This window comes from Chiloscyllium punctatum, chromosome 30 (genome assembly GCF_047496795.1).
Source record: "Chiloscyllium punctatum isolate Juve2018m chromosome 30, sChiPun1.3, whole genome shotgun sequence".
NCBI lineage: Eukaryota > Metazoa > Chordata > Chondrichthyes > Orectolobiformes > Hemiscylliidae > Chiloscyllium > Chiloscyllium punctatum.
Window position 1 is genome coordinate 38,929,592 of NC_092768.1, and position 21,890 is coordinate 38,951,481.

The 21,890-nt window shown below is 46.5% G+C and overlaps 2 protein-coding genes across 4 annotated transcripts in view; both read right to left on the minus strand.

The window, feature by feature from the left end:
• The window catches only part of LOC140455576 (uncharacterized), a 65,771-nt gene that overhangs the window by 28,760 nt on the left and 15,121 nt on the right, over nucleotides 1–21,890 (minus strand). Inside the window, exon 8 of the mRNA XM_072550497.1 lies at nucleotides 19,365–19,491. Within this exon, the coding sequence (XP_072406598.1) occupies nucleotides 19,365–19,491 (127 nt within the window). The remainder of the gene's footprint in view (nucleotides 1–19,364; nucleotides 19,492–21,890) is intronic.
• LOC140455430 (class I histocompatibility antigen, F10 alpha chain-like) lies at nucleotides 853–17,154 on the minus strand. Of its 3 annotated transcripts, none has more exons than XM_072550304.1 (6): nucleotides 16,930–17,154; nucleotides 11,163–11,423; nucleotides 5,924–6,199; nucleotides 5,528–5,713; nucleotides 2,666–3,034; nucleotides 853–1,327 (listed from the first exon to the last, which is right to left on the minus strand). In XM_072550304.1, the coding sequence occupies exons 1-5, from the start codon at nucleotides 16,979–16,981 to the stop codon at nucleotides 2,976–2,978; spliced, it is 834 nt and encodes a 277-aa protein (XP_072406405.1). In that variant the 5' UTR covers nucleotides 16,982–17,154; the 3' UTR covers nucleotides 853–1,327; nucleotides 2,666–2,975. The 3 variants fall into 3 exon arrangements, with proteins under 3 accessions (XP_072406405.1, XP_072406402.1, XP_072406403.1); XM_072550301.1 differs by having other exon boundaries at nucleotides 867–1,327; nucleotides 5,528–5,806; nucleotides 16,930–17,147; XM_072550302.1 differs by lacking the exon at nucleotides 2,666–3,034 and having other exon boundaries at nucleotides 879–1,327; nucleotides 5,528–5,806; nucleotides 16,930–17,144.

A 21,890-nucleotide genomic window follows, 5' to 3' on the forward strand; every position in this document is an offset into this window, starting at 1 on the left:
TACTTAATGCTGAGGGCGATTAAATCCTGGGTCCAGTGAGTGATAGAGAATATCTCACACAGTCTCATTTTATATTTAGTATGACTTCTCACATTCTGTTTTTATTTTCTCAACTTCTGATATCTCTGGTGCAGCTTCTTCATGATTCAGTAAGTGACATGTCGACTTTTCTCTGAGTTAGGTTTATTTAGATTTAGATTATTTAGATTTATTTGTAACATTTTCACATCCCCCTGATCCTGTCCCACCCTCCCAGTCACTGTTAAACCCTGTCAGACAAATTCCCCTCCCCTCCTGACCCTGTCCCACCCTCCCAGTCACTGTTATACCCTATCAGACTAATTCCCCTCCCTTCCTGACCCTGTCCCACCGTCCCAGTCACTGTTAAACCCTGTCAGACTAATTCCCCTCCCCTCCTGACCCTGTCCCATGCTCCCAGTCACTGTTAAACCCTGTCAGACTAATTCCCCTCTCCTCCGAACACTGTCACACCTTCCCAGACACTGTAAAACCCTGTTCCCGATTAATTCCCCTCCCCTTCTGAGCCTGTTGCACCCTCCCAAAAACTGTTAAACCCTGTCAGACTAATTCCCCTCCCCTCCTGACCCTGTCCCACCCTCCCAGTCACTGTTATACTCTGTCAGACTAATTCCCCTCCCCTCCTGACCCTGTCCCACCCTCCCAGTCACTGTTATACTCTGTCAGACTAATTCCCCTCTGCTCCTGACCCCATCCCACCCTCCCAGACACTGTTAAACCCTGTCAGACTAATTCCCCTCCCCTCCTGACCCTGTCCCACCCTCCCAGACACTGTTAAACCCTGTCAGACTCATTCCTCTCCCCTCCTGACCCTGTCCCATGCTCCCAGTCACTGTTAAACCCTGTCAGACTAACTCCCCTCCCCTCCCCACCCTGAAGTGGTTGCCTAATGTCTCTCCATTCCTGACCTTGTGGGTTTCCTGGCCCCCAGCACAGGATATTCCTGAAGCCTCATTGCGGAATACTGGGATTCTCCTGTTCCAGTATGATCATGGACATCATTGTCTATTCTTCCATATCACAGCAGACACACAGAATTACAGTCCATTGTTCACACTCAATTCCTTCAGGACTGAGATCAATTTTTCTGGGAATGTGTTTCCACAGGTTGAGCAGTGGATCCCAGATCCCCAGGTTTGGATCCTGATTCTTCAAGTGAGACCTTCTCAAGTCGTGTTTCCATCCCGTCTCAGAAATGTGAGCAGTGTCACGGTCAGAGGGATCTTCACAGATGGTTCCTCCCTCACACTTTCTCATCTTCACTGTCTTCAGTGGGTCACTGATTTACCTGAAATGAAGCAACATCCTGAGGTAACTCGGAGACAGTTTTTATATTGAAAGAAATCGATCTTGCATCTGACCTTAACAAATTTCAAATGCTATGTAAATCTTTGTACATAAATATCAGTTTTACATATTCTAATTCTTAAATAAATATATAAATATTTTAAATCTGAGTTATTGTTGAATTCTAAAATCTATCACTACTTATTACCATTGTTTAACTACAATTACCAATATGTGTCATTTGTAATCATTAAAAGTTATTTATTGATTATTGATTTTGATATTTTTATTAATGATTTCACAAGAATAATTATATTCATTTACACAGCAGCAGCTTGTGGCAGTTGCTGAGTTCAATTTGGGTGGCACGGTGCCACAGTGGTTAGCACTGATGCCTCACAGCACCAGAGACCCGGGTTCAATTCCTGCCTCAGGCGACTGACTGTGCAGAGTTTGCACATTCTCCCTGTGTCTGCGTGGGTTTCCTCCCACCGTCCAAAAATGTGCAGGTTAGGTAAATGGGCCATACTAAATTGCCCGTAGTGTTAGGTGAAGGGGTAAATGTAGGGGAATGCGTCTGGATGGGTGGTGAGTCGGTGTCGACTTGTTGGGCCGAAATCCTGTTTCCGCACGATAAGTAATGTAATGTAATCTAATCGATGTGAACTGGGGGAGTTAAGACCATATCCATCTGCCTCTGTTGTAAAATCCAAATCCCAGATGATAACTCCATACCCGTCAACACAATCAGGGAAAGTCCATTCCCAGAGAGTGGGAACACACCAGTGTGAGGGAATGGAGATTGTGTCAGAACCTGATGGAGATTCTGGACATCTCCTCCATTCCATTGATATTCCCTGAGGATGTGAGTGTGTGTGATGGGTTTGATCAACATCAGACTTGTACTAAAGGACATAGCTGCTAGACTGGGTCTGCAGCAGGTGGTGAGGGAACTAACAAGAGGGAAAAACATACTTGACTCCATCTTTCCAATCTACCAGCTGCAGGTGCAAATGTCCATGACAGTCTCAGTGAGAGTGACCATCGCACTGTCCTTGTGGAGGCAAAGTCCCACTGTCACATTGGGAATAACCTCCATCGTATTGTGTGGTACTATCACGGTGCTAAATGGAACAGACTTGGATCAGATCTAGCAGCTCAAGCCTGGGTATCCATGAGGCACTGTGGGCCACCAACAGCAGCAGAACCATACTCCAGCACAATCTGTGACCTCATGGTCTGGCATAGCCCCCACTGAACCATTAACACCAAGTCAGGGGATCAACCCTGGTTCAATGGGGAGTGCAGGAGGGCATGCCAGGAGCAGCACCAGACGTACCTGAAGATGAGGTGCCAACCTGGTGAAGCCACCAAACAGGATGACTTGCATGTCAAATAACATAAGCAGTAAGTGATAGACAGAGCTAAGTGATCCCACAACCAACAGATCCGATCTAAGCTCTGCACTCCTGCCACATCCAGCCAACTCACTGGAGGCTCCACAAATATTCCCACTCTCACTGATGAAACAGCCCATTACACCAGTGTGAAAGGTAGGCCTGGTGGTTTCACAGCGATCTTCAGTCAGAAGTATCATCTCAGCCTCCTCCAGTGGACCCCAGCATTACAGATACCAGTCTTCAGCTAATTCAATTCACTCCATATGATATCAAGGAACAGTTGAAGACACTGGGTCCTGCAAAGGGTACTGAAACAATATCAAGAAAAAAATGCAGAGATTAGTAGCCAGGTGACACTCACTGAAGCTGCCAACTCTTTTGAGACCCCAAAGGCTTCTGATGTAACTGAAAAAAACCAAACTGAGAAATCTGGATCTGTGAGAGCTGGCCACGCCCATTCAGACTGCTTCTATTGTTCCAGCTTAAAATAAAACTCCAAGGCCTCACAACATGTTTACCTCAGTCATCACCAGCAGCATGTTTGGTGCCTCTGCCTTACAACCTCTCTTCAAAACAAAAACTAGGACACCAACAACCTTTTAAAGTGGCAGCATCATCACACTAGGAGTTAAAGAAGCTTCCAATCCCTCTCATGCTTCCTGTCTGAGTACAGAAGTGAGTCAGAACCCTTCAAAATCTCCAACTCAAACTCAGAACCTGAGATCTTTCCAGAGAGTTCCAGATGCGAGACAATTGTCCATGGGAAGCTGAATCCTCCTGGACAAATCGCATTCAGTGAGTCAGGAATTCTGAGGGGTCCAGACCCTCCTCTCTTGGGATCTGTCCGATCTCTGACTGTCTGGCTGTTGAACTATCTGGGCCCATGTCTGGTGCTGAAGCCAGTCTCAACAGGATTCAGGTTCACAAGGAGGAGGTGTTAGCAATTCTAGAAAGTGTGGAAATAGATAAGACCCCTGGGCCGAATGAGATTTATCCGAGGATTCTCTGGGAAGCCAGGGAGGAGACTGCAGAGCCTTTGGCTTTGATTTAAATGTTGCCATTGTCAACAGGATGAGTGCCAGAAGACTGGAGGAGAGCAAATGTCTCCTTGTTCAAGAAAGGAACAGAGACAACCCTGGTAATTATAGACCAATCAGCCTTACGTCTGTTGTGGGTAAAGTGTTGGAAAGGATCAGAAGAGAGAGGGTTTATCATCATCGGGAGAAGAATAATTTGATTCGGGATAGTCGACATGGTTTTGTGAGGGGAGGACGTGCCTCACATACCTTATTGAGTTCTTTGAGAAGGTGCCCAAACAGGTGGATGTGGGGAAAGCCGTTGAGGTGATGTATATGGATTTCAGTAAGGTGTTTGTTAATGCTATTACAGAAAATTCAGAGACATGGGATTAAAGGTGGTTTGGTGGTTTGGATCGGAAAGAAGACAAAGGGTGGTGGTTGATGGGGAATATTCATCCTGGACTTCAGTTATTAATGATGTACCACAAGGATCTGTTTTGGGGCCACTGCTGTTTGTCATCTTGATAAATGACTTGAATGAGGGTGTAGAAGGATGGGTTAGTAAATTTGTGGGTGACACTATGTTTGGGGGAGTTGTGGATAGTGTTGAAAGAAGTTGCAGGTTCCAGAGGGACATAGATAAGCTGCAGAACTGGGCTGAGAGTTGGCAAGTGGAGTTTAATGCAGAAAAGTGTGAGGTGATTCACTTTAGAAGGAGTAACAGATATGCAGAGTACTGGGCTAACAGTAAGATTCTTGGTAGTGTCGATGTGCAGGAGGATCTCGGTGTCCAGGCATAAATCCCTGAAAATTGCCATTCAGATCGGGTTTTTAAATTGTTGTGTTAAATTTTATTGGTAGCGGGTTTGAGCTTAAAGCCATGAGGTCATGCTGCAGCTAAACAAAACTCTGGTGCGGCCACACTTGGATTACTGCGCTCAGTTCTGCTCACCACATCACAGGAAGGATGTGGACGCTTTGGAAAGGGTGCAGAGATTTACTAGGGTGTTGCCAGGTATTGAGGGAAGGACTCATGGGGAAAGGCTGAGGGACGTGAGGCTATTTTCGTTAGAGAGAAGAAAGTTGAGAGGTGAATTAGTTGAGACATTTCAGATAATCAGAGGGTGGACAGTGAGAGCCTGTTTCCTCAGATGGCGATGGCTGGCACAAGGAGACATGGCTTTAAATTGAGGGGTGATGGATAAAAGGACAGATATCAGAGGTAGTTTTTTAACCCAGAGAGTAGTAAGGGCATGGAATGCCCTGCCAGCAACAGTAGTAGACGTGTCAACATTGAGGGCATTTAAATGGTCATTGGATAAACATATGGATGAAAATGGCATAGTACAGGTCAGATAGACTTCAGATTGGTTTCACAGGTCGGTGCAACATCGAGGGCCAAAGGACCTGGACTGCGCTGGAATGTTCTATGAAGCCTTGAATGCAACAGAATCTTCTTGTATTTCGGATGAGATTATTTAAGAGTGAAATCGATGAGTACTTCACCAATAACAGGGCCCTGGGATTCTGGGATTCTCTGCCAAATGGCTGTGGAAGCTCAGGATCCAGAGAACTTTTCAAACTTAGAATTAGGATATTTAACTCGGTGAGACCAACACAAGACATCAACATCGTGAGCAAGGTGGGTACTTGCAGGTGAATAGTGAATCGGTGTCCTCTGAATTGTCTAATCTGTCTCTCTCTCTCTCTCTCTCACACACACACACACACACACACACACACACACACAGACACACACACACACACACTCCAGTCCCTTACCCCACTGATAGAGCTGGGCCTCTGCCAGGCTGCTGTGTTCAATTTGACAGGAGTATTGATCCTCATCCCCAGCATTGATCCCAATCTCTTTCTGGATCTGATGGGTCCCATCGTGGTTTGGTCGAACTCCCAAGGAATGTGTCCCAGACATGACCTCTCCATTCCTTAGCCAGGTCACCTCGATGTCTACAGGATAAAACCCAGTGACCAGGCAGGAGAGAGTGAGTGGCTTGTCCCGACCATTGGGCTCCCTCCTGGAGATGAACACTTCAGGCTGAACTGTGATGGGAAAGGGTGAAACCACAAACAGACAGACAGACACTGAATGGAATGGGAGAACGGTTTCATAGATCAGTGAGGTTAGATCAGAACATGGAGCAAAACTGAAATACATACCTTTCCTTTCAAAATATTCCTTTCCAACTCGCAAATATTTATTTAAAAGGTCGAATAGTTCTGTTTCCAATTGCCATTTCCAATAGTTATTCCAGGATTCATCTGAATCCCATTTCACTTTAGTCATTCTTGCAAAGTGATTGGATGCCATCCATTTCATTCTGTCTGGTTCTAAATTGATAAAGTCCTTCCCATCAAATCCAAATCTCATTAACCTCTTCACTGAGCCATCTTCACTGACTTCAAGAGTGCGTATCCATTGGAGAGTGTGAATTCCTGTCAATGACAAAACAGGGATTGATCATCAATAATTAATATATCATCCCACACTGTCTGGTTTGAGGGAAAAGCAGAAGGATTTCGAGTCACATTCTGATTAGAGGTGAAAGAGCATCTTTCCCCAGATAAAAATACAGGGTTCAGGATAATAGTCTGATCAGAGGGGACAGGGTTACTTTCAATTCCTACAGGGCTATGAGGAAAAAGTGTGAATTTCAGAATATGTTGCAATTTAAATCTGGTTATGGAAGCAATGTGATCAATTTCAAATTTGTTCAGGGATATGGTAAGATTTGGACATGGGATTCGTTTGAGAGTGATTCAGCAGAAAAGGAAGACAGCTGGATTGTGGGATTGACTTATTCAGGCTTGTGGAGAAGTATGAAAGGGGATTGGCAAAGTCAACGTAGAGAGGGTGTCTTCGAATGTGGGACAACTTGGAACGAGACAGTACAGTTTCGGATAAGGGGCAGCAGATTTTAAACAGTAATGAGGAGAAATACATCTCTCAAAGAATCTATGAATTCTTTATTGCAGCATGTGGGAGATGCTGGGACTGAGAGTAAATTTAAGGAGAAGATAAAAGATTTTTAATTAGGGATGGGTTGAAGGGTTATGCAGAGCAGGTGGGAAGGTGAAGTTGAGACTGAGATGAGATCAGCCATGATCTCGTCAAATGGCAGAGCAGGCCTGAGAGGCTGAATTGCCTACGCCTGGTCCGAGCTCTTATGTTCTTGTGAGCTACACAATGTTGAGATTGCTGCTCTCAAATTCCCAAGATTGGTTGACACTGAATTAATAAATGAGGCAAAGTACACTTTCTACAGACACGACCTAAGTAATAGATGACCACTGTAAATGAGGTTTCGATGTCACTAACAGATTGATACACGTAATGGAATTACCTGTCACATCCGTTAAAAGCTTCATTTCCCATTGTCTCCCAGCAGATTAAAGCTTTGTCAATACGGTGAGTACTTGCACAGCAATCTTGGGTGTCAATGCTGAAAAGGATCACTTTCTGATACTCCAGGCAATATTATACGGCAGTTGCCACCCCAGGACAAATAATTTCTCTTGGGAATTTTAAAGCAAGAACTGGATCAGACTTATTTTCTGACATTGACAAAATGGACAGCTTATTGGACTTTGTACAGAGCATGGACATTATGTTGCTAACGTCAACTTTTCAAGGTGCACACCAGTACATGACAAACATGTCCAAATACAGTGACACACTAGCCATTAGCATGTTCAACATAAAAACTGATGACAAGTATCAAAAATGCTCAGAAGTTTTGGACAGTCCCTTCCACATGAAGACTCAACAGAAAGCACTGAGGTCGAACTCTGCAGACAGTTAACAACAAAGCTGCAATGACGATATCTGGCAAAGAAACATGAACATGAACAAGACCCAACCTTACAGAAGGGACTCCCGTCATCAAAGTGAACAGCACAACTCACCTGGCTTATAAACTGTCTTTTAATACTGAAGCATGTGCCCGTCTGACACTGGAGAAGGCAGTTGTGCAGAATGCAGTAAGGTACTGCCCCTCCAAGTATTGCATGAATTCATGGGGAGAAATCCGGCTGCTCGTGACAATGGTAACCTTCATGGTGATAATATCAGAAGAACACTCAGGCACAGCACCAGCAAACTTACTTCTTGAGATCCACAGACAGGAACGGACTTGCTGATAGGAAGAAGCGAATGACTCACTGGACAGACTGGCTACTCTAACTGTCCATACGTGATCCAGATATTCTCTCTGCTGGTGTTTAATGATCTCCTGTGGCTCCCTGTCATGCTGTTTGAAAAGGGGAAAGTGAAGACTGCAGATGCTAGAGATCAGAATCAAAAAGTGTGGTGCTGGAAAAGCACAGCGGGTCAGGCAGCATCCAAGGAGCAGGAGAGTCAATGTTTCAAGCATAAACTCTTCATCAGGAATGTTGCTTGAAAAAGCCATTGACTCCTGTGTATCCATGACAGTATCTGGAAGGATGGAATACCAGTCGAGGTTATGAACGTATGGAAAACCCTACTTCTTCTGATGCCTCTCTGTCCATCACTTCGATAAGAGAGACAGAAAGTTCTGTTCCACAGGGTGTGTGCGATTTAAACTTCAGCCAGTTATACAAGAATAAAGGCCCTTGAAGGAATTGAAACAACTATTATGGCATTTCACAAGCAATGGGCTCTTTTCCAGCGCGAGTCAAAGGCTTCATCAACCAGCCAACAGCATACAACAAGGAACAAAATGGGGCTTCAGATCAGACAGATACTGTCAATATGACTCAGCTGTCAATATGACACAATCTCAGCTTCAAGAGAAGGCAGACTGCAACTAAAAAAGGAATAAATTCTACCTTGCTTTTGGAGATTCCATGAAAGTATTTGACACCATGAGGAGACCAGGCTCTGTTGGGTTTTGGAGAGAATCAGCTGACCTGCTGAGCTTCATCCTGTCATTCAGTGCTTCCATGGAAATGTGCACAGTACCAATCAGTTCAATGGATTTCTCAATTGTAACAGATGGAATAAGATTGGCCTGGCCGGAACTGGCCTGAGTCCTAACCCATATTTTGTTTCGTATTCCTTTTTTTGTCGTGTTGATCTAGGCTTTCCCTGATGACACGAAAAGATTTTAAATCTTTACAATCTGATTAGGAACTCCTCAAATGAACAAACCTGAAAGTCAAGACAAAAAAATGCAGTATGTCTTTATCCCACACGTCGATAGGCTGATGAATGTTGCTGCATTCATTGTTCAGATCGAAGAACAGCTCCAAGCTTCATGAATCTTATACCCCACGCCTGTGTCATGTTCTACCTCACCATTGGTTTCAAGACAAAATTAGATACAGGAAAGGCTGTGTATCTCTGCTGATGATCAACAGCACACCACTGGAAGCAGTCAGGAAATTCAGCTGGTGATAGACAAGCTATTTCTTGGCAAAGAGCTGAGCACATGTATTGGAAGGACAGCCACAGCATCATCGGCCGTCTCATCAAACTGGGGGAGGAACAATAAGTTGACCTGCAGAACCAGGAACCTTACCGACATTGTCTGTGTCCTTGGCATATTTCTCTACGACAATAAAGCCTGGACAACTTACATCTATCAGGATAAAAGGCTACAGAGACTAATTCCCATCTCTGGGATTTATCCTGCATCTATGGCACAACATGGAAAGAAAGGCATGGAGGTTAATCATGGAAACGAGGCTTCATGGGCTTGGGCTTGTGTCCAGGATGGAAGGAGGCAGCTGTATTCCCAAGGATATGCCATAGGGGGCAGAAGCCAGTGCAAAGAGACCAGCAAGGCACCCAAAATCTCTTCTCAAGGATGCTGTTAGAAACTGACTTGACAGCCTTCAGCATCAATTGCAACACAAGGGAAATATCGTAAATGGTGAGATCAGCTTCAGGGCAACATTTTGCCACCACGATGACATTTTGTTTCAGACACTCCAAAGCAATTACTGACCCTATAAACAAGATAGTGACAGAAACCTTCACCTACCACCAGAGGGACAGCTCCGGTGGGTTGCTTGTTACAGACTTTGCCTTCCTAGAAGCAGCTTGTTCTGCTGCTGAAAGAAGTGCAGAAGTGACCTCAGCAAAGCTGTGAGTCAGGCCATCACCCCTCTCAAATACCACATCTACTCGAGGGTCAGCTGATTTCATGTAAAAGTCGACCCCCTATTTTTGGTCAACAAATCTGGAATTTTCCATATATCTCATGTAAAAGTTGACCCTAGTTCTTCTTTATAAGTCAGTGTGCCTGCCCATTGCACACCGCTCCAGCTTTCCAGTCTGCTGGCCGTACTGCTCCGTTCTGGATCTTCCAGTCCACCAGCCATCATGCACTGCTCCAGGTTTTCAGAATTACTGTAATTCTTGTCTTTTTTGCCTTTTTCGTTTCACCATCAATTGGGCTTTTGCTAACGATACGGTATAGATTGTGATTGGATGAATTTCAGCCCCTCAGATGTAGTATTCCTGAAATCGTCGACCCAATAAGTTTAACCTTAAAAAATAGTCAAAAATTCCACTATTACTTGAGTATGTGTGACATGTGTAGACCTACATGTACTTTACGGTTAGTGGGAACTGGAATGGGGTACGACAGTACCGTTCCATCGTAGCAGGCAGAATGGAGACAGTTATTTCAGAGATAAATATTCAATAATGGCCATCGTTCTTTTTCCTTTTGCTGTTTATTATTTTATATTGAGATCTGGCTCTTGTTTGTCCATGGTTTTTCACTCATACCAAACATAAATTCCGTCCCCTCGAAGACAATGCTCGTGTAATAGCCGACCACCTCAATCTCAGCTTAAAAAATTCAAAAAATGCAACTTTTACACGAGTATATACGGTGGAAAGATGCCAAACTTCTCGTGCAAGTAGCTGGCAGAGGTACCATGGGCTGAATGAGTCCCTTGCATGTTGTGTCTGTGCTGCTTTCTTTTACCAGACTTTCCCCTCTATCACTTCACTATCACCTTGTCTGCTCAGGCTTCTTTCCCCTTTCTCCATCATATCTGCTGCTACCTCTTTGTTGAAGTTTCTCTGGTATTCCATCTCTCTTTTCCTGCCCATTGGTCACTTTTCTTTTCCTTTCTCTGCATATTTCTCTTTCTGTCAACTTGCTCAGCAGTTCTGCCTCACCTTTACCGACAGATACCCATTGGATAGAAGTGGGAAGAACAGAAACCTGCAGAAATCGAGGGTCAGATTGTGGGGAAGTGGGAGGATCCATGAGTGGATATAATCAAGAATGAAGCAGGATTTCAGATGGGGCTGACTGGGGACAGTGGAAACATCTGGAGTTAGAGACTGAGCAGAACAACATGAAAAACATTGCTTCATGCCCAAGAAGCAGCAACCAGCTCCCCGGACAGCCACTGTCACTTAGCTGTCGGTTGGAGATGACAGTTTGACTCATCGTACCAGTTGTCAGGTTCATCGATATCATGGACATATTCAAAATCTCGTTCATCACATCATAACGTTTCTTCCCCAGGAGGTTGAGATAATCCCAGTTGTCCGCATTGAGATAGTCTGTTATGAACTGCTGCCTGGAAGCCATCTTGAGGGTGTCACTGTCATAATAGGAGAGTGGAACTCCATTGAGCATTGCCACCCCAACAAACTCAGGGCCATTCGTCATCCCAGAGGTTCTTGTGTACAGCACAGTAAAGGACCCAGTGTCTGTCAAATAAACAAATGAAATAATTGATTAATAATAAATTAACAACATTTCCAAACAGCACCAACTGATCCAATTGTATCATGACCACATGATGACAGCTTCCTTTGGTCAACCACTCCCATTTCAACATCAGGATCCTAATCTGAGATTCTAAACAGGAGATCAAGGCAGTACAGAGATATGGGCAGTGCTGTTAAGGAGGAAGTGAGATGAGAAAGTGGTCAAGAGGTAATTGAATGTAGTGATAATGTTATGTTAAAAGATTAAATTGTACTCTCTCTCTGGACATTAGTGTAATGTTAAAGGGTGAAACTGTACTGTCCTTCTCCAAGAAGTTGAACATTCTGCAAGTGAGTGGGAGCAACATTCTGTCTCATGCAGGAATGTGGATGACTAACCATTGTAATCCACACTTCATTTTGGCAACCATTTACTACTATTTTACTGCTATTATCAAATGAAACTCTCACTCAGCCCTTTCCATATAGAAATACTTTCATAGTCATCCCCCAGCCAATTAAGTTTGCTTGTGTGATCATCTCCTGATACTTAAGTATATCACACCAACAATGTCTTGGGGAATCACTAAGTGAGGAAATAGTTTGCAGAACAATTCCTCAGGATTAGGGCATTTACATTTACATTATCCCCAAGGATGACCTCATCCTGACACTGTACCTGGGGTAACATGTGGCTATGGGAAGGGGAGTGGCCAGTGTACCTGTGAGCATTACCAACTGCCCTGTACAAAGGGAACGTGTTCCTTTGCTCAGGGCTTCTTTTAACTTGACTTTGCACACTTGCGAAGAGTGTCAAAGGGGGTCACCTCGCTTGTACAGGCTTTAATAAACTTTAACTGTTTGCAGAAGTTTGTGTGCGCGAATTGCATCTCTTGTGTGAAACCTCAGGAACAGAACCTAACAGATGGTGGCAGCTATGGGATTCCAACATACACGGAGCTTCCAGGGGGACTGAATAGATGATCGTCTGAGTGTTGGTTGCATGAGATGGGAGAGCCTAGCACATCAGTGCTGAAGATAGTTTTGAAACATTTGCATCAACCTACAGCCAGAAGTGGTGAATGAAAGTTCCTTCTCAGCCTCCTCCAAGGTCCCCTGCATCTACTGTGCAATCATCACTGAACATTCCCATTTGATGCCAGTCATCAATCAATTTGATTCATTCCAAAACAGTTGGAGGCATGGGATATTGTAGAGGCTATGGACCCTGATAACAATCCAGTACTGAAAACAGAACCTGCCAACCCTGACCCGAGCCATTCCAGTTCAACTGCAACATCAGCAACTAGTCAACAATTGCTCTGGTATACAGTACACAGAAAGCAGAACAAATCCTACCCGAATAACCACCACCTCATCAATCTACTCTTGATCATCAGGGATGTGATGGAAGGTGTTATCAACAGTGCTATCAAGCAGCACCTGCTCAGCAATACCCTGCTCAGCGATGCCCAGTTGGCATTCCACCAGGGTCACTCAGCTCCTGACCTCACCGCAGCCTTGGCTCAAAAATGGAAAAAAGAGCAGAATTCTGGAGGTGATGTGGGAGCGACAACCCTTGATATCAAGACCAAATTTGACCAAGTATGGCATCAAGGAGTCCAAGCAAAACTAGAACCAATTGGAATCGGGGTAAACTCTTTGCTAGTTGGAGTCATATGCGACAAACAGGGGTACGGTTGTGGTAGTTTAAGGTCAGTCCCCTCAGCTCCAGCACATCTCTGTCGAGGTTCCTCAGGGGAATGTCCTCAGCCCAACCAATTGCAGCTGCTGCATCAATGATTATCCCTCCATCATTGAGTCAGAAATGGGGCTGTTCACCTTTGATTGCATGATGTTCGGCATCGTTAGCAACTCCTCAGACACTGAAACCTGAACATCCAGGCTTGGGCTGACAAGTGCAAGTAACATTTGCACCACATAAATGCCAGGCTATTACCATCACCGATAAGAGACAATCGAACCACCACTCTTGACATTCAATGGTGTGACCATCACTTAATCCCCCACTATCAACATCCTGGATATTACTAATAATCAGTAATTAAATGGAGTCATCATATAAACACAGGGACTACAACAGCAGGTCAGAATCCTGGAATACTGTGATACATAATTCACCTCCTTACTGCCCAAAACCTTTCCAACAGCTACTAGACAGTAGCCACAAGGCTGATGGAATACTCCCCACTTTCCTGATGAGTGCAGCTTTATCACGCAGAGGATGGGGCATATTTGGAATAAGCTGCCACAGGAAGTGGTGGAGGCTGGTACAATTACAGTGAGAGTTTGTGTGTGCAGGAGTGTGTGTGTGTGTATGTGCAGGAGAGAGGGAGATAATGTGTGTCTGTGTGTGTGTACGTGTGCTTGATAGTGTGCGTGCGTGACCGTAATGGAGTATATACCTATGGGAGGGTGTGCACATGAGTGTGTGTGAGACTGAGTGACAGTATGAGTATGAGACAGTATCTGTGTGAGTGTGATACTGTGGCCATGCGTGCATGTGTGTGCGCGTGTTTGTAGTGGTGTCAGCTATAGTGTGACATGAACTCAAGGTCCCGGATGAAGCCATCCCCATGGGTACCATCTTGGCTATCAGCTCTGCTTGGCCACTCCTCATTGTTGCATATCACCTGAAGATCTGAGGCTGAATGTCCTTGACTAATGAAGTGTTCCCCAACTCGGAGGGAATGTCCTTGTCTGGCGATTGTTATGCGGTGTCCATTCGTCTATTATCGTAGCATCTGCATGGTCTCTCCATTTTACCATGCCTCAGGGAATCCTTGCCTGCAGCGTATGAGATAGACAATGTTGGCTGAGTCACATGGGTACCTGCTGTGTATGTGGTGGGTGGTGCCCCACGGGTACTGGGAGTATCCATGTCAACCTTCTGACATGTCATGCAGTGGTTGCCATGACAGGGTTGTATGGTTTTGTGGTCAATGTTGTCCTGAAAGCTCTGAACAGTGGTCTGTCTAAGGTTTGGTGGTTGTTTGAAGGCAAGAATTGGAGGTGTAGGGAAGGTCTTGGCGAGGTGCTCATCCTCAATCTGTTGCAGGCTGCGAAGAACATGGCGTGGTTTCTTCACTCCTGGGAAGTACTTGACATCCCGTGTCTGTCTCCTGAGGGGATGTCATTCCAGTTTCTTGCTGTGGAATGTCAGAACTGACAATCAATGAGCTGAGCATCGTACCCTGTTCTTATCAGGGGCATCCTTCAGCACCCTCAGGTGTCCGTCACATTCCTCCTCGTCTGAACAGGTCCTGTGTATGCGTAGGGCTTGTCCGGAGGGGATGGCTGTTTTAATATGCTTCAGGTAGAAGCTCGAGAAGTGCAGCATTGTGAGGTTAACAGTGGGTTTACAGTAGAGTCAGGCACTGAGGTGCCCATCCTTGATGGAGATGCATGTGTCCAAGAATGAGACAGACAGTAAACCGTAGTCCATGATGGTGGGATGAGACTCATTAACATGACTGTGTGGTTATTTCAGTGACTCCTCACCATGGGTACAGAGGAAGAAAATCTTGTCAATGTATCTGGTGTACAGCGTTTGGTTGGAGGTCCTGTGCAGCAAAGAGGTCTTGTGTCCAGATGAAGAACTGGTTGTCATGGACCAAGCAAGCCAGGAACATTCCTTGTCACAACTGACGTTTCAGTACTCTACACCAGCATCCCCACAATGACAGTATCAGGGCACCAGCCTCAGTACTCAATACCAACAACTGCCCATCTCCAGGCACCATCCTACAGCTCATCCACTTCATCCTCGAACACAACTTTTTCACCTTTGACAACCAGTTCTTCATCAAGACACACGGAACAGCCATGGGGACCAAACCTGCATCCCAAATATGGCAACGTTTTCATGCACAAGTTCAAACAAGATTCCTTTGCTGCACAGGGCCTCAGACCAACACTATAGAGCAGATACACTGATGATGTTTTCTTTATCTGTACCCATGGGGAGGAGTCACTGAAATAATTACACAGTGATATCCACACGTTTCATCCACCATCAGCTTTACCATGGACCACTTTTTAATATCTGTCTCATTCTTGGACACACGTGCAGTAGAGTGAGACACCTCAGTACCTCACTCTACTGCAAACGTACAGATAACCTCACGATGTTACACTTCCCTAGCTTCAAAATTAAACAAATTAAAATAGTCATCCTCTATGGACAAGCCCTACACATACACTGAATCTGCTCAGATGAGGAGGAACTCATGTGAGAAGGATTCCCTGAGGCATGGAAGGACCTGAAGGACATCCTCATAAGCACAGGATACGACGCTCAGCTCATCGATCGCCAGTTCCGATGTGCCATAGTGAGAAACTGAACTGACCTCCTCAGGAGACAGACACGGGATGTGACTGATATGGTACCCTTTGTGGTCCAGTGTTTCACAGGAGCAGGGAAACTACACCATGTCCTGAGGCTGATAGACAGGTTCAGTATCCATGAAGACAGCCTCATCCGGGATCTTGGGTTCCTGGCACACTCCAGGTGACCCCACTACACTATATACTCTCACACACACAGGTACACATACACACACACTCTTGGATACGATCACTCACACACACACACACACACACACAGGTACACATATACACACACTGTTGGACATGATCACACTCACACACACAGGCACACATACACACACACTCTTGGACACGATCACACACACAGGCACACATACACACAGACAGGTACACATACACACACACTCTTGGACATGATCACACTCACACACACAGGTACACATACACACACTCTTGGACATGATCACTCACACACACACTCTTGCACACGCACTTCATACATACGAACTCACAAGCTCACCCTCTCAAAGGTATATACTCTGCCATATTCGCGCGCACACTATGAAACACGCACACACACATTCACACATACATTCACACATTCTCACATGCTCGCTCACGTACAATCTGTCGGCAGTCAGTCCATGTGACATTTTATAAATTCCTATTTGGAAATAGAACCAGTCTGACTCAATGTTGGAATACACACAGACTCTAACCTTACACCTTTTGTCTGAGCTGAAATGTCACATTATTTGAGATAAAACCTGAAGTTATCTCGAGAATGCGACCTGAAAGAATTTCTGGGATTTACATATTACTAAATCGAAACCTGAGTTATTAAAGATTTAACAGCAATCTCGGTTGGTCCATAGTTGGATGACACTTTGAGCTTTTGCTCTGAATTCTGTGTCCTGTGATCCTGCCCCGTTAGCTCCCCCGATGAAGGAGCAGCGCTCCGAAACCTTGTATTTCCGGATAAACCCGTTTGACTAGAAAGTGGTGTTGTGTGACTTTTAACTTCAATGTGTAAAAGATCAGGCTGGCTGTATAACAGGCGGCTGATCAAACATCCCCCATTTCAAACTCTCCCCAAGAGATTCACATTCACCCCAGACACAGAGAGAGAGAATGGAAAGCTGAATTCTGTACTTACCGGGAGAGACCCGGGAAAAACACAGGGAGATGGAGAAAAGGATCAGCAACATTCTGGGAATCCACTGTCGTTATTCCCATCAGGGACTGGAATCTGAACACAGGTTTGAATTAAATCAAAATAATCCCCGTCGATCGAGGCTCCCTTTTCAGTTTCACTTCCGACTTCAACCATCTCCGGGCTGCAGAGGGTGAATGATTGGTTAGTCTCAGTAAAATAGCCAATTAAAGGGCCAGGGAGGGAACTGTCACCAGTTACCAGGAAGATCACACCCAGAAAGGTTCTGGGTCAGCCTGCGAAATAGGAACAAAACAATGACCCATTCCTCTCTCCAGAGGAGAGACAGGGAGGGTGACCAAAAGGGGAATGTCATTGGAGAAATATTCCACACTTCCTGTTATTTCGGGACATATCCACAATTGATATTCCCAAACGACCGGGAATTCACTGAAGGCCTTTAAAGTGCCATTGGCCCAGGTAGCTCCTTCACGGCAGTGACAGGATGTTATGTTCATACTGGGAATCTGTAACTCTCATGTTGTACCAGTTATGTTCGCTTGTGGAAAGTAAGGACAAGCCGTTGGTCACGGAGGGAGGAGGAATTGAATTAACTTTTATTCCAACACCTGGTCTCCACAAAAGTACACTACACTCAGAGCCACTCGTGTGTCTGGGCTCATGTTTAGTCATTTGTATTTTCTGTAGCATCCCCCAACAGTTTGGTTGGAATGTCTGAGTGTTACATGTCAATAAAAATTGTTTTGTGTGATTTAAACTGACTCCAGGTCAATCTGTAAATAAAATAATGGACTCCAACAGAAGAGAAACAATTTATAATTTAGAAATAGAACTCTCTTTAAATAGGGGATTTCCTCAAAATGAAACGTTAAAAAGCCACACGCTCATCAGTGCCTGAGGGTCACTCTCACAGGGCAGGAGTGGGGAGGGCAGACAGACATCCCCCTGTTAGAGCTGTCACCCTCATGCTTCCTGTATCTCCCCCTGTGCCCATATCCTGCCCCCCTCCTGTCCCAGAGACATGCCCAGCAGCTGAGAACTCCTCCCTGGGGAGCTGCTGGCCAGGAGCTGCATCCATGAGAGCTCCAGCTGCTCTCCCTTGGGCCTGCCCTGTTTCTGTACTCGGAGCTGCCAGGAGGCCTTCTATTGGGCTACTTTGTATTCCTGCCCGAGCAGCTGTCTCCAACAGCTGGGTTTGTATTGGCCTTTGGTTATGGGGCCTTGCAGCATCCTCCATGTGGTCGGAAGGATTGAGATGGGTCTGCTTTGGACCAGGCAATGCATCAGGAATGCTTTTTCTCCAAAGGCCCAGCTGCTGTAGAAGCCCTTGTCTGAACCTCCCCCATCTCCTGCTGCTCAAGTGCAGAGAGTCAAGGTGCCTGTCATGTTGAGCCACCAGTCCATTGCTCAGGTCAGTAATGAACACCTCTTCCAGCAGAGTGCCAACATGGGTCTGATGTGGTCCCTGTGTCACTGAAGACTATGGAGCAAGTCCTTGAACTGTTGGAGGTCCCTCAGGCCCTGACAGATCAGATCGGTTTATCACCCACCCTCCCACTAACCCCACCCCATCAGCTTCATGGCTGCCCTAATGCCTCCCTCAGACCAAGAGGGGCTCGGAGATGGAGAGCGGGGGATCGGATTATCATCCCAGACTTGGGACACCCCCCACATTAACACCCGAAGGTGCAACATGGGGACAAGAGTGAGAGTGCCACTCACCTGCTCTCCCAGCCCCAGGGTGCTCCCCCTCCTGTTCATCTGGATGTCACTCCCCTTCCCCCTCCAGCTCAGTTACTGTCTCACTTCCCTCTGTGTCCCAGGGCCTTCTCCAGGTCCCCTTTCACCCCCCTGAGCTGCTGACACTGACTCCCCCCTTCCCCCTCCAGGCAGTGTGTCCAAAGGCAGCACCTATCAGAAGGAAACATTGACAATGAAGGTTCCTCCCCATCTGTCCCATCCCAGACGCTCGTGTGCTCAGCCCTGGTGAAACATTCAGCTGGTGAGCCTGCCCTTTCCTCACATTCAACACCAATAACTGTTTATTGATGACAAACCACAATTCTCAGCATCTGTAGCTAAACATTGATAATAAGTAGGATCAAATTGCTGCCATCATAATACATTATGGTGATAAAATAAAATAACAGTGTTACAGAAAGTGCGAAGTTGGTCAGTTCAGCTTAAATTAAGTTCGAATAAAAATAGAACAGTAACAGATGAATAGAAATTTTTGTCAACATATTTATACAGATATTTAGAGAGTTGTTCAAATTTGGCACGTAATGTGCAAAAAAATGTATCAGTTTCACCCCAATAAATACTGTGCCTCTGAGTTGCCTCGGGATGTTGCTTCATTTCGGGTCAATCAGTGACCCACTGAAGACAGTGATGATGAGCAAGTGTGAGGTACAAACCATCCTTGAAGATCCCTCTGACGGTGACACTGCTCACATTTCTGAGACGTGATGGATACACGACTTGAGAAGGTCTCATTTGAAGGATCAGGATCCAAACCTGCAGATCCAGGATCCACCGTTCAACCTGTGGAAAAATATTCCCAGGAAAACTCAATCTCAATCCTGAAAGAACTGGATGTGAGCAATGAGCTGTAATTCTGTGTGTCTGCTGTGATATGGAAGGATGGACAATGAAGTCCATGTTCACACTGGAACAAGAGAATCCCATTATTCCACAATAAGGCTCCAGGAATGTCCTGCAGTGAAGGTCAGGAATGACAGACATGAGGCAATCACTTCAGGATGGGGAGGGGAGTGAAATTAGTCTGTCAGGGTTGAACAGTGTTTGGGAGGGTGGGACAGGGTCAGGAGGGGAGGGGACATTAGTCTGACAGGGTTTAACAGTGTCTGGGAGGGTGGGACAGGGTCAGGAGGGGAGGGGAATTAGTCAGGGTTTAACAGTGTCTGGGAGGGTGGGATGGGGTCAGGAGGGGAGGGGAATTAGTCTGACAGGGTTTAACAGTGTCTGGAAGGGTGGGACAGGGTCAGGAGGGGAGGGGAATTAGTCTGACAGGGTTTAACAGTGTCTGGGAGGGTGGGACAAGGTCAGGAGGGGAGGGGAATTAGTCTGACAGGGTTTAACAGTGTCTGGAAGGGTGGGACAGGGTCAGGAGGGGAGGGGAATTAGTCTGACAGGGTTTAACAGTGTCTGGGAGGCTGGGACAGGGTCAGGAGGGGAGGGGACATTAGTCTGACAGGGTTTAACAGTGTCTGGGAGGGTGGGACAGGGTCAGGAGGGGAGGGGAATTAGTCTGACAGGGTTTAATAGTGACTGGGAGGGTGGGACAGGGTCAGGAGGGGAGGGGAATTAGTCTGACAGGGTTTAACAGTGACTGGGAGGGTGCGACAGGGTCAGGAGGGGAGGGGAATTAGTGTGACAGGGTTTAACAGTGACTGGGAGGATAGGGCAGAGTCAGGAAGAGAGGGGAATTAGTCTGACAGGGTTTTGCAGTGTCTGGGAGGATAGGACAGGGTCAGGAGGGGAGGGGAATTAGTCTGACAGGGTTTTGCAGTGTCTGGGAGGGTGGGACAGGGTCAGGAGGGGAGGGGAATTAGTCTGACGGGGTTTAACAGTGTCTGGGAGGCTGGGACAGGGTCAGGAGGGGAGGGGAGTTAGTCTGACAGGGTTTAACAGTGTCTGGGAGGGTGGGATGGAGTCAGGAGGGGAGGGGAATTAGTCTGACAGGGTTTAACAGTGACTGGGAGGGTGGGACAGGGTCAGGAGGGGAGGGGAATTAGTCTGACAGGGTTTAACAGTGTCTGGAAGGGTGGGACAGGGTCAGGAGGGGAGGGGAATTAGTCTGACAGGGTTTAACAGTGTCTGGGAGGGTGGGACAAGGTCAGGAGGGGAGGGGAATTAGTCTGACAGGGTTTAACAGTGTCTGGAAGGGTGGGACAGGGTCAGGAGGGGAGGGGAATTAGTCTGACAGGGTTTAACAGTGTCTGGGAGGGTGGGACAAGGTCAGGAGGGGAGGGGAATTAGTCTGACAGGGTTTAACAGTGTCTGGAAGGGTGGGACAGGGTCAGGAGGGGAGGGGAATTAGTCTGACGGGGTTTAACAGTGTCTGGGAGGCTGGGACAGGGTCAGGAGGGGAGGGGAGTTAGTCTGACAGGGTTTAACAGTGTCTGGGAGGGTGGGATGGAGTCAGGAGGGGAGGGGAATTAGTCTGACAGGGTTTAACAGTGACTGGGAGGGTGGGACAGGGTCAGGAGGGGAGGGGAATTAGTCTGACAGGGTTTATCAGTGTCTGGGAGGGTGGGACAGGGTCAGGAGCGGAAGGGGATTAGTCTGACAGGGTTTATCAGTGTCTGGGAGGGTGCGACAGGGTCAGGAGGGGAGGGGAATTCGTCTGACAGGGTTTAACTGTGTCTGGGAGGGTGGGACAGGGTCAGGAGGGGAGGGGAATTAGTCTGACAGGGTTTAACAGTGTCTGGGAGGGTGGGATAGGGTCAAGAGCAGAGGGGAATTAGTCTGACAGGGTTTATCAGTGTCTGGGAGGGTGGGACAGGGTCAGGAGGGGAGGGGAATTAGTCTGACAGGGTTTAACTGTGTCTGGGAGGATGGGACAGGGTCAGGAGTGGAAGGGGATTAGTCTGACAGGGTTTAACAGTGACTGGGAGGGTGGGACAGGGTCAGGAGGGGAGGGGAATTTGTCTGACAGGGTTTAACAGTGTCTGGAAGGGTGGGACAGGGTCAGGAGGGGAGGGGAATTAGTCTGACAGGGTTTAACAGTGTCTGGGAGGGTGGGACAAGGTCAGGAGGGGAGGGGAATTAGTCTGACAGGGTTTAACAGTGTCTGGAAGGGTGGGACAGGGTCAGGAGGGGAGGGGAATTAGTCTGACAGGGTTTATCAGTGTCTGGGAGGGTGGGACAGGGTCAGGAGCGGAAGGGGATTAGTCTGACAGGGTTTTGCAGTGTCTGGG

Excerpts from the sequence above, each read along its gene's own strand:
- LOC140455430 (XM_072550301.1), bottom strand. The coding sequence starts at position 16,981 with ATGTTGCTGATCCTTTTCTCCATCTCCCTGTGTTTTTCCCGGGTCTCT. Across the intron at positions 6,200-11,162 it reads ATCGATGAACCTGACAACTG|GAATTCACACTCTCCAATGG; the intron begins GTACGATGAGTC and ends TGTCATTGACAG. Across the intron at positions 5,807-5,923 it reads GGAATATTTTGAAAGGAAAG|TTCAGCCTGAAGTGTTCATC; the intron begins GTATGTATTTCA and ends TTCCCATCACAG.